This window comes from Opisthorchis viverrini, assembly GCF_000715545.1.
Source record: "Opisthorchis viverrini unplaced genomic scaffold opera_v5_41, whole genome shotgun sequence".
Classification (NCBI taxonomy): domain Eukaryota; kingdom Metazoa; phylum Platyhelminthes; class Trematoda; order Opisthorchiida; family Opisthorchiidae; genus Opisthorchis; species Opisthorchis viverrini.
The window spans coordinates 1,672,128-1,684,496 of record NW_008751697.1 but is presented as its reverse complement, the minus strand read 5'-3'; the positions used below and the strand labels follow the sequence as shown (position 1 = coordinate 1,684,496).

The following is a 12,369-nucleotide window of genomic DNA, read 5'->3' as shown; positions in this document are numbered from 1 at the left end:
TCTCATTGTGCGAATAGCCAGCGGCCCTAACACAGGGAAGAGTTGCACTCACTTCAAACATGCCGCTTCTATTGCGATGAACTTCGTCAGGAATAGAAGCGACAGGAATCTGCTGCCTCACTGCGGTGTCTGTGAAGTAAAATGGCTTGAAATGGACCTTCGCCGTTCTCCACATCTTGGTGTGATCCACAAAAACCAGGCCGACCTTGTTTTATTGGGCTGAGGGTGGAGTTCTATTCATCCGTCAAGGTTGCATCCTCGTCCCCCGGGCCTTACGGAAATGAAGGAAATCGCGGCGAAGGTAAGTCATGACACAAACCACCGATTGGCTGGTTTAAAGTCCTTAATTTATAAGGTTTTTGTTAGTTTAGAATTTAGGATTACCTGTTGTGCATACGGGACCTGTATGCATTCAACGGGTCGGTCGTCTATCGCGCATGCCGCCTGGTTAGCCATTGATAAGGCGCAGCCATTCGAAAGATTGTCCCTCCACTTCGACCTTTTGCGTATATACATATAACGCTGAAGTGAACGGATCATGTTCATTAGCTACAAACTCGAAAATTCTTTCGCTCACAAACTGCACCCGTGCAGTGAATACCCCACTTCGAACGTATAGTTAAACATCATCGCTGTGTGGCGCTTTAGATATCACTGATTCGTGTCAACAATACTCCCAACACATGCATGTAGAAACCGTGTAGGTCGCCGGGGTCTATTTCAAAAACGTGACACAGATAAAGACGGAGTTCGACTGGATCAAACACTTAAAACACAAACCAAATTAAGGTTACGTTTGTAACTAAAATCCTACGAAGCCTTTCATGAATTCCTCATAGGTCACAGAAATGAAGAATCGAAAAGCCGTGGTAAATGTGATATCTGGTTATACCATTTTTTACCCTCCTTGTCGGGTGAATATTTCCCATCTGCTGAAAACCCTTGGCTCAACCTGGTAGTCGATTTAGTATTGCAGTTGCTTGCGTATTTTTATGAGCTCGAGATATTTAGTGGTTAGTCCGCCAACTTATAGCAACTCCCGTTGTTCGAACTCAACCTCTGTACAAACTGCTCCTGTATGGACGTGAACAACCTCACGGTATCTCACCCCTCATGCTTACTACGGATGGAATGGCAGCTAGGCACCAAAAGTTTGAACGACCATCGTTATGCCATTCTGTTTTCCGTCTTCGTGTTTATCCGAGTGACCTGATTGCGATGGCGTATATACATCATGTCTCTGCTGTCGTTTAAAAACTCCAGACAACTTGAAGTAGTTCATCATCCTGATCTTCATGGTTAACGTAGCAACAGAAGTGTTGAGGTGGTACAACAGTGAAAAAACTTTGAGAAGGATGCAAACGAAAATATAGGGCTTGTTGCGACATACTATGTGTCCTTAAGGAAAGTGGTCAGTTTAAGCTGTCATCATCGTCGACAGCGTGACATCAGTTTTCACCACTTGTGCATCGCTGCCATACGATCGTGATTTATTTGAATCTCCCTGGGGTGCGTATACCTCCAGACACTCATTCAGACAATCTAGATTAAATCTGACAAAAAGAACGCCATTGAAATCGATTGACATCCATATCTTGCAGCGTCTCCAACCAGGCGCAGTGGGGATCACGTGATCCAAATCCAGGAAGGCGAGTAACCAACAACGCCTGGACGTTCCGTATTCTCTTTCATGCCCCTCACCTATAACCACTGAAGTAATCACAGCTAAACTCGATTTTGGGTTTGGGCTCTGTCATTATTTTTGGCAGATTTCGCCGAATGGTGGACATGTTCCAGTCAGGTAGTTCAACTAGGCAATAACACCAAGCTTGCCACTGAGATCGGCTACATTCTGTATCCTGTAGGGTTTCGAAACTCGCAAAAAGAACGGCGTGAACCCCACCCAGAAAGCATGAAGATCCCACGTCTTCATTAGGCGTTGCCACGCCGTTGCCTGTTCTGTGCGAACCTTTCGTCAGCTAGTTTTTTGGAGTATCATACGGCTGTGGTAGACTGGTACTGGGCTTAACTAGTACATGCCTTGATTACGTTAGGCTGACAAAGTATATCTATCCACGTCATTGTCAGTAACGCCAGTGAGGAATGTTAATGTCTTGCTGTATGACCGTGTCAGTTTGTTTGGGTAAAGCCTTAAAATGGAAAGAATACATTTGGGGCCTAGGGTTGGTTCACTATAAACATTCCAGGTCCCTACGGCCCCAACGCTGTCAAACAGTCTGGATAGAAACGGACAGCATAATCATCGCTGATATCCGCTAGTGGACATTTCTTGCCTCCAGATAGATCACACATGGGCCAGACCCTAGAAGGCTTGCAGCACCCACACTTCTAATATCCACTAATCGCTTCCGTCGGTAGAAAAATAGTAGTTCACCAGTAGCACCCTTTAGGCTCCCAGTTGTCGTGACACCAGACGGAGGTATGAAAGCTGAGGTACCGCAAGGTTGCTGAAACCTATACAGGAGCAGTCGAGGATGGGTTCGATCCACGGTTCTTTGGATCGGTAAGTTTGCACCTCATCCACAGAATTTTCTCGAATTCATTCCCTTCTGTCAGGTCATATTTTGTCCAGCTTTTGGTCTCCGCGAATCCGGACTAGAAAGCGGAGCATGCAAATTTCTCAGGACTTGCAGTTTGGTGACGTCTGAGGAAGAAAGCACAGTCATATAACCCTTAAGTCGGAGTTTCTAAGTTAACTTTCCAATTCGGTCAAGAATCTGACTAAATAATATTAAGCAGCCAAATATATTTTCAAAGCGTTCAACCCGGCCATTCAGGCGTTCTTTGTTTATAAAGGAGTGGGCCATCTTGTCGTTCCTTGTTTCGATTGCTAGAGACGTATCAATTGAAATAGTTTTTGCTCACCAACAGAGCCCTACGATTTCTCCGTTTTTCAGCTTTCTGAAGTCACCAGGCTTCTCGACCGGCACAGATGCTTTTTTATTTGACCTCTGACAGTTCGTCGCATTGTACTGTATTCTCGATCAGAAACACCTGTTCGGGTCTAACAAGTTCAGAGCCGTGTTCGATATCCAGCTCTTAGATGTTGTTGGTTGTACTATACCACAAGCAGAGTGCCAAAGATCTCAGGGTTACGGATATCGCTTTTTAGCGACAGTCGACATCAAAAGGTGGATTGGCAGAAAACTTCAACAGGTGGTTTGGGTGAGTCTGCTTCCCACTATGGGCCTGGAAGATCCCAGTGGACAAGCAAGGGGGCGCTAAGTGAGACACCAACTGGTAATTGTGGGAGCGGAATCCACTTGGGCGTTCCAGAACAAGTGTTCGTCAACAAATGGTCTGCGAATGATGACGGCATGGTGTGGCTGCATTTGAATTTGGTTCGCTTGTGGAGGTAGGGCATCGGGTGTCAGAATGATTTCACTTGTTTCGGACGTTAGTAATTCACAGCAACAGTCGGTGCATTTGTACAGCAGGCACTCAGCGTTGTTCGATTGCGTCCCAGGATGGCCACCCGAGCAACCCTCAGGAGCGCTGTACTTATGCTTTCATATTGCCGGCAGCCTCACATAGAACTTTTAGCCCTCTCTACTGTTAAGCTCAGCGTCGTAAAAATGGTCTTTCAGAGTTAACCCTTTTCCACATGATTGCGCAACAGAGGTTTTTGAATATCATGCGCTGCTTGCGCTCACGCTTGTGGGTGCGTGAGAGTGATTGGGTAGTTCTTCAAAGGATTTCTTTCAATCAGTTGTGCCGGAAAAGTTGTCCACCTTCCATATTTGTCTAATTTAGTCATTAATGGGACGCTCTCTGAAAGATCTTCCAAACCCCGCTGTTCAGATTTTTCCGAGCGGGAACCTTGTCAAACTAGAATATGCGGGAAGCACATGAGAACTGGATAAGCTGACCTTAGTCATCCAGTCCTTCCGCATGTGCTTTGGGGTTACAAAATGCGAAGTCATGCTGCGGGACGCGCAGTCCTTTAAACATTCAAGGAGGAACACTGAAATTTCTGGAGCTCGGTTACCGTAATTTGTTTTCGTATTTCAGTTTCGGAAGCAGAACACTTGTCAGAAGTACGAGCTAATGCAGCTTGTTGGCCAAGTTGCTCACGATTTCACTATGACAGAGGGAGCAAGGTAGCGACAGAAATGATAGCATGCTATTAGTTACTGACATGCGTACAGGCTGCATCTACAAAGGGTGGTAAACGGAACAGGAGGAGAGTTAAGTACAGTCCACCGACAGTACTGTATTTACGCACCAATTTATCAGCTGCCGCCTCCAATGCGCAGCTACCTACCCACCCCCAAAATAATCGGTGAACGAAACTATGGCAGCTACAACCACTGTACGACAAGTACGCGGTTCATACAGCTGACAATGATGACCCGCTCTGTTGTATACAGCAAGCAAGGCAACCAGGCCAAAGCACCGCGCGATTGCCGATGTAGCATGAAATTATTGTGGTTCGAGTAGTTCCTGCTTGTGTGTGGGATTAGGTACCCAATATAGAGAGACGAATGGAGGTATCCAGTCGAAGTCTTTGGCTTAAAAGCATTGGTGGTTGGATTACCAAAGTAGTCTACAAGCCCCGATCCTCACCATAGAAAGGCAGCAGGTTGTGCTAGTTTAGTTTCTATTCATTATCAATGAGGCCCTGTGACCCTGACGTAGACAACTCACATTTCAGGCCAATGGATCACGGCGACCGTGATCCGCTGGTATGGTCCAAATCGCTATCTGAAATTGGGTCATTCTTAGGGCAGCGAAGTATTTTCCGATCAATGAGGTGATTGTCACTATTGTGCGAACAGTCCGCTATCACCAGAATAAAGCAGCCACTCGTTTGAGGATCGTGTGCACTCATGGGCTTTACGCAACTTAACGTGTTTTCGGTTTAAGTGCGCACCTAGCACGAAAGCAATGTAAATAACTGTTATTCGGTTCTTTATTTGCTGATTAGTGCTCATTCGGTTGCTCCGCAAAAATATGCGGGAGTAAACAGAATACACAGAAACTGAACAAAAATGGCTGCACTTATTATCTTCGATGCAAACATCTAAGTGGTATAGAATCAAATTCCATAACCTTGACTACTTTCATTAAGCCAGCTGCTATAGATGACAAATGTCATCGACAGAATGTACCGGTTCTGAGTGTAATTAAATCCCCTTCGTCCCTGAACGGAACCAATCTGCAAACGTAGGGCAGTGGTCTTTGGTGTACATTGGCATAGTCTTTGGTGTACATTGACATATATATATATATATATATATATGGAGAGAGAGAATTACACTTTGGGACTACTTTATCACATCTCTCCATTCTTTTCGTTACCACTTACTTTCGCCTTTTTCGCCTACTTTTTCAGTGTGATTTCGATAGTCTCCTTCAAGAGAGTAATTCGCGCTTGGTGGTGGTTGATTTCTTCGCCACATGGTGTGGTCCGTGCAAAGACATTGCTCCAAAATATGTCTCTCTTTCCGGGTCCTATCCTGGCGTAACTTTTGCGAAAGTTGATGTGGACCAACTTCCGGTGCGTAAGATGAACCGCAATAGCTGTTAGTCCTGTAACGTGCTCGTTTATTTTTTTCATTCCCCGTTTGTGCAGATGACGGTCTTTGAGGTTAGTTAGTATGCCGTTAGTCATTTGTGATTATGGGCCTCTTGTTCACTGTCCTGATTCAAATGTTTTCAGGGGGTTATCGGTTTCATTCACAGTTCACTGACTGGTTTACCTGTTCACAAGTACACTCGCGTCATTAGCTGCTTTGATGCTGTTGAACTACTCCGAGTGTCATTGCACATCACTTCTTTCGCCTCTGCTACTTTGCAGCATTTTGAGTTGGTGGTCGGTGGGTTGGGAGTACACGAATTTGTAGATCGAGCTTTTTTAACGGTCGATTGTGACCTGGTCTGGCTGTCTCGCTTTGCTTCGGCACCATGTGATTGGCACATTGGTGGTATTTATCCGAATTTCGCGTATACGCCCCCTACTCGTCTGCCTAGTACTAGGGGTTGCAGCTATTAAAACGAGGCCAAGGTCGCTTTGTGCAACTTTTGAGAACATCCACTGCGCCATGTTTCATTTACGTCAAGCATGTCCTGGTCCCAAAAAGATTCCAATTCCTCAGATACACCTCACAGCCGAACGGACTGTACATTAGTATCATTTATCACTGACCTCAGCGGTGCCTTTGTTTTACTTAGGGATTACTAGTAGCCTCATCCGAACAGGTGATAGGATACGTGCTTAAGCATCGTTTACCGAAAAGTGTACGTACTCTGGTTTCGCGTTATTCGAATCAAAGTGGATATACAGATGATCATGCAGTCCCCTTATGCGTTTGGTGCGATTTACTTACCACGAAGGGGGTGGTTATAGGGTGGAACTGTTAGTGAACATCGTTTACGTCTATTTCTCTGGCATAAATCAGTTTGCATGAATCAGTTTGCCCAGGGGGCTTTAAAAAGTCATTTGTCTCTGAAGATCGTCAGCGAGATTTAGTTATTACCCTACTAACCAACTCTTGTGAGGAGACTTGAACACTTGCTCTGGGGTATGGCCAAGCGACTTCCGGTAAAGTTAGAAGTGTGTTTAAATGTTAGCTGCCCGGGTGTGTTAATAGGCAGGTATAGCTAACCTCTCCTCAGAAGTATCATTTTTACGGGAACCGGTCAAAATTAGGCGCAGTAAAGTAGATCTGATCTTGGACATGTTAATCTGAAACGCTCGTTCGTAGCGCCATGTATAACAAATATCTCTTCATTCACATCAGCTTTGTCTCAGTCGTCTGTCTAATTAAAATAAACACACATGTATTTAATTATTGATGCCGCTGCAGTGTAACCCTTGTAGTGTACATCCGATACAACTTGGTTTACAGTAGCTTGTTATCTTGATAGGTAGTGTCGATATCAATAGGTCCCTGCAAGGTGCACGAGTAGAAAAATAAATAATCAGTGCCAAAGTACTTTTGGCAGTGTATCGATCGGTTCTTCGTGGCGAGATGTACCAATGCAGCCATCTGAAGAAAGGTCGACAATCGGTCCAAATACCTAAAGTGGTTGACCACGAAAGATCTATGGGCTAGATTGTGGTATCTTCCACACCCAGACAACAACTCAATCTGTGTGTAACGTTTGGGTTCGTTGCATTCTTCAGATATTCAGGATGGAGAATACTACAACAGGCTTGTGATTTGTTATGATCCGGTCGGACCGCTTGCCATCTCGGCACTTCCCCTGATGCAAAGAAGTTAGCTTGCTTTGCTTGCCGGTCGCTCTTGAAGGAGTTTTTGTAAGCTTTTCGTTGTGTTCTCACATGTCACTAGAAATGCGCAGTTGTTGTTAGCAGTGTTATTAAAACTGCTGATCAATTCCCTTAGGTCTGAATTTTCAGTTCCGCGCATACTCTTTTACGGTTGTCGGAGCACTCCGCACGATCTAATCCGTTTTTTTTTTCATTTTCAAGTGTAGTACTGAGGTATATTCGTCGATTGTCCCGTTTACATGTTCACCTCATAAAACAACTGAGCGGTACGTTATGTTTGCCGTTGGCGTACATACTGCCAAATATGTTCACTTCACACGGGCACCCAATAACTTCAATTACGCTTATTTTCAGGATTTGCCCGAAGAATATGGCGTAACAGCGATGCCAACATTCATTTTTTTCAAGAACGGCAAGGCTGTAGAAACTGTTCTAGGCGCTTCCATTGAGAAAGTTGAAGCGGCTGTTAAGAAGCATGTCTAAATCGCGAAGCGATTTCTAATCGCCCTTGTCTCTCTGTACACTTCGTCCAGAATACACGTCTGTTTCACACCGTCTTTTTCTCACTCCGGGGTTCGAAGGGCTTTGTGTCGTTGATGCCGTTCTGACAGCCTCCTTTGCAACTCAGATTTATTTTGACGTTAGACCGGTTCCATTGAAGTTGCGCTTACTGGACCCAGGACACTAAACATGCTAAAGTTTTACGACATTTTGATGTCTGACATCAATCAGTGCACTGTCGTTGGTTGTGGACTAGATACCGTTATATGGAGACGCCTTCTGTATACACCTTCCACTGTGGAAGCGGTCCTGCAGTTCGGATGGCTAGCAAGTTTGCTGAAAACTAGCACAGCGCATGACCGGTTACGCCCTTTTTGGGATTCATCAGCTGGGCGCTTTCCCCGAGTTTCCGCCCACTTTGTTGTACTCGAACTACACACATTTGCAAGCTACTTTGGTTTTTAACGAGAGACTGTTAAGTCCGGGTGAGTCTCGTTTTTCTCTGACCTTCAACTTTAGCTATCAAGTTGGTGGTGGGATGTGTAGGCCGTGTCATCCCCAGCCGAGTCAGGAGCTAGTTTTGGGTCGCCTCTAGGTCGTTTTTCGGGCTCATGGTGTCTCCCATTGTGACTGTAGGAATCTGTAGGGAAATTCCGGGATTGGTTGGTAAAGTGCGTTCTAAAAAGCCGTCGGTGTGTGAAACTGCTGGCTTACTTCCATGGGGTTGTCAGGATCGTTGGGCCGAAAACTAGAGAAAAAGCTTAAGCCGGCAGTCTATTCCTGCTCAGCTGGGCTTCCAGAACACCGGATGGTGAGTTTGGAGCTTCAAATCCTGTCTAAGGTGTACGCCTTTCTTTTCAAGAATGGAAAGAAAATCCTCATCTAATACTTGTCTACTTATTTGCTTCTATCTGGAGGAATAATACCGTCCCAAACAATTGAAGAGATTTACAAATGACACCTTTTAAAACCAGCACCAGGCGGATCTACTCTGTCGCAACCCCGTCATTGTCCGTTAATTTTCACTTTACCACAACACGCAGATTATCGCCAGGGACTCGTGTAAGCTACATCACAATACACCAGTTATAAATACTGGTGCTTGACTGCCATACACCCTTGATGACCAATGCCCTGGTAAGGAGTGAAAAGAAAGATGAGGAGTGGAGGCTTAGTACACAATCTTATCCTGGGGCCAGCGACCACGAACAAGGTGCCAACTTTTTGGCACAGAAACGAAAAAAAACGCATCTCAGCGCCACATAAGATGGCTCAGCTCAGCAGTTAGAGCGCGAATTTACTGATCGGAAGGTCCGTGGTTCGAACTCGACTTCACCGAAAGGTGTTACACCTGGGTTTGCAACAGCGCAACTTAGAATGTGACACCATCAATGGGATTGACCCGCAATCCTTTATGAGCTTAGCGAGTGGCTGCCATCTTAAAAGATTATGTGCCATGTCTCCAGGGGTCCCTAACCATGTGCAAGGACGCAGACCCTAACTAGAAGGGTGCAGAGATCTCAAAGTGCTCAGTTGGACGGTAACTGTCTTCATTTCGCGTCACCAAGTCATCCTATCTCCTACCAGCCTTCACCGACAAAACCTTCTAGTAGAAATAAGTTTTTTATGAGCTTCATTCGCTTGTCTAGCGGTTCTGCCTCGTCGCCACACACGCTTACCTACCATTTCATTGAGAACATGCTGCAACCAGCCAACACCTTTGATGCTGTGAAGGTGTTGGTGGTCAAGCATTTAAACCGTTTAACGTCCTATGATCGCAGATTCCAAGTTTCATGGCTGCTCTCACGGTTGCCTTATGCACCGCCCTCTGACTCAGAAAAATTCGTTTCTGCTGCAAATTTGCAAGTGTTTCCTCACGTCTTCATAGTGATTGCATTTACTTCGCCACAGTACGGTCAGATGAATAAACCGATAAACGTGCTTAGGGCACCTCTTGAGGTTCCAAACAGACTCAAGATATTGATGCAGTACTTTGTTCTCTGAAGCCCAATACGTACACTGAAAGATCTCACACCTGAACTTCTGTTTAGAGTAGCCTGTACTGACTGATTATGCTCTGATAGAAAAATGCCGTCTGCATAGTTCCAGTTTACCTCTACTTGAATGTAATTTTCGGTCCCTTGTATGTGTATTTCGTGATTGCAACGATGACACTTCTCATAAGGTTGTTGAAAACCCTTCGACACCCCAGGACCGGTTTCACCCTTCTTGGGCATCATCAGGTAGGCGCAGCCCCCTCCCGTCAGCGATTCCAAGTTTCATGGCTGCTCTCACGGTTGCCTTATGCACCGCCCTCTGACTCAGAAAAATTCGTTTCTGCTGCAAATTTGCAAGTGTTTCCTCACGTCTTCATAGTGATTGCATTTACTTCGCCACAGTACGGTCAGATGAATAAACCGATAAACGTGCTTAGGGCACCTCTTGAGGTTCCAAACAGACTCAAGATATTGATGCAGTACTTTGTTCTCTGAAGCCCAATACGTACACTGAAAGATCTCACACCTGAACTTCTGTTTAGAGTAGCCTGTACTGACTGATTATGCTCTGATAGAAAAATGCCGTCTGCATAGTTCCAGTTTACCTCTACTTGAATGTAATTTTCGGTCCCTTGTATGTGTATTTCGTGATTGCAACGATGACACTTCTCATAAGGTTGTTGAAAACCCTTCGACACCCCAGGACCGGTTTCACCCTTCTTGGGCATCATCAGGTAGGCGCAGCCCCCGAGTTCCCGTCAGCCTTTTGTTCTACTCGAACCCAAATTGAACAGATTTCTACAAATACTCATTTACCTATCAATTTGGCTTTGACGGGGGACTCACCTCGAACCAAACTGAATGTCTCGTTTATGGTGTCCCCAAGATGACGAGTCCCAAGAAGAGAAACCGGTCGTGGGCAGTCGATGAGCTTTCAGCAACCTTATGAGTAGCGTATTACGTCTATCCACTGTATCGCGCTATCGTCCCAACGGAAACATCACGCGTCCTGGTACCGTACATTCAGTTGCTTGAGAACAATAAACGAGAGATTCAGTTGGGTTCTAGGTGAGTATCTCGCGAAACCGAATTAGTTTGCAAATGAGTGTATTTCGCTCAAGAATTTCGTCATTCTTGGCAGTCGTAATGCTGGCGTTCACTGGAGCCGTTTTGAGTTAATTCTTGTCTCCGACTAACGTCTTGCCAATCAAACCAGAGTAGGTGCAGTTGCTGAGCACAGCAACATAACCGAAAAAGCTGAACTACTTCTAAAAGCGCATAAATCTCAGCTCGAAGACTCACCAAATTCGAAAGTTGGTTCTTTTGTGTGTCAGTTTGGAGGATTGGAGAAAGACGATCATCAGCATATCCTTTGACAACGCTCATACTTCTTTATGCGTGCCATTAAACGGTTTTCCGGCTTTTAGGGGAAGGAACCATCCTCAACTAGACTGTGTTCCGTATGGTTCTTCACAAGCCAGCCCATCACGGTAGAAAAGTGAACAATTTGAGCACAAGCCTAAATGAAAACCTTAGAATTGTTTTCAGGTACCGAACGCAGACCTAGCCACACATGCGAAAAACTCAGGAGCAAAACTGTGCAAGGGACCTGGAGACACCCAGTCTATGTTCTCCAATGAAATAAGTTCACCTTGCAATTTCGGAGTAATATGTACATGTATACTAGTAACAAAATTGCCTACGTGCCGTTGGTTGGTTGTTTATCGGTAGAGTCTCCAGGTGCAGTCATTTTGTGGTTGAGTTTTTTAGATTTCAGTTCAATGGGAATGTGTTTTTGGATTTCGTGGACGGTTTTCACTAATGTCGTTTTTCCCTTCATAAGATCTTATCCAATCCAAGGCTAGCAAATCAGTTAAGGTAGTCCCTACAATAGGGTATCCGTTGAGCCCGGCCCATATTGTCCTTCCCCCTTTGTCCGCCTAGGGCATGGTCTACAAAATAACCAGTTTTATGTGGCTACTGAACAAGCGCTAACTTCAGTTCTTCGAGATATCTGTTGTGCATGTCTGTATCTTACTACTGACTGTTTCCGGCAATCAGGTAGACTATGCTCGGTTGCGCACAACACACCAAAAGCGGAGTCTTTCAAATAGAGGCCTACCTACAAATGCGGCATTATGAATCAAATAACAAAATGTTGCAAACCTCGAGTCATGGGATCAAGCCGGCTTCTGTACGCCGAATTAAGTGCTGCTGATCCCCAATGTTTAAATAAATTAGGTTCCAAACAGTACGTATAAGCGGTGATCATAACTCAAGAAAAAGCGACCACAAGATGATGAAGTCTACGTGGCTGTATACAGTTAGGTGCGTGCTTCCATGGTCAAAGAACTGCTTGTGCTCAGGTTGAAAACAAGAGGAGGGAATATAGGCACTAAACAAGAAACCCCGTTGTACACAAGAATAAAAGAAAGGGATTGGCACTTACATCGCTCCCTTTCTGTTTGTTTCCTGGTAAAATGGGCAGTAAACGTGGGAAGCTACTGAAGACCGAAATGCCCCCAACTTCATCCGAGAATTCGGATGACTGAAGTGCGTTCTCTGAAAATTGTCCCTTGGTCTTCAAAAAATGTCAATTCACTAGCAAACCAA

General features: G+C 45.1%; 1 protein-coding gene across 1 annotated transcript; it reads left to right on the top strand.

Annotated features, from left to right (window-relative positions):
- Positions 1 to 224: 224 nt before the first annotated feature.
- Positions 225 to 7,813, top strand: T265_03046 (hypothetical protein; the record flags this gene model as incomplete). The annotated part of the gene is made up of 3 exons (XM_009167435.1): positions 225 to 301; positions 5,357 to 5,521; positions 7,613 to 7,813. 3 exons carry the CDS (start codon positions 281 to 283, stop codon positions 7,739 to 7,741), a joined length of 315 nt encoding a protein of 104 aa, XP_009165699.1.
- Between the last annotated feature and the right edge of the window lie 4,556 nt (positions 7,814 to 12,369).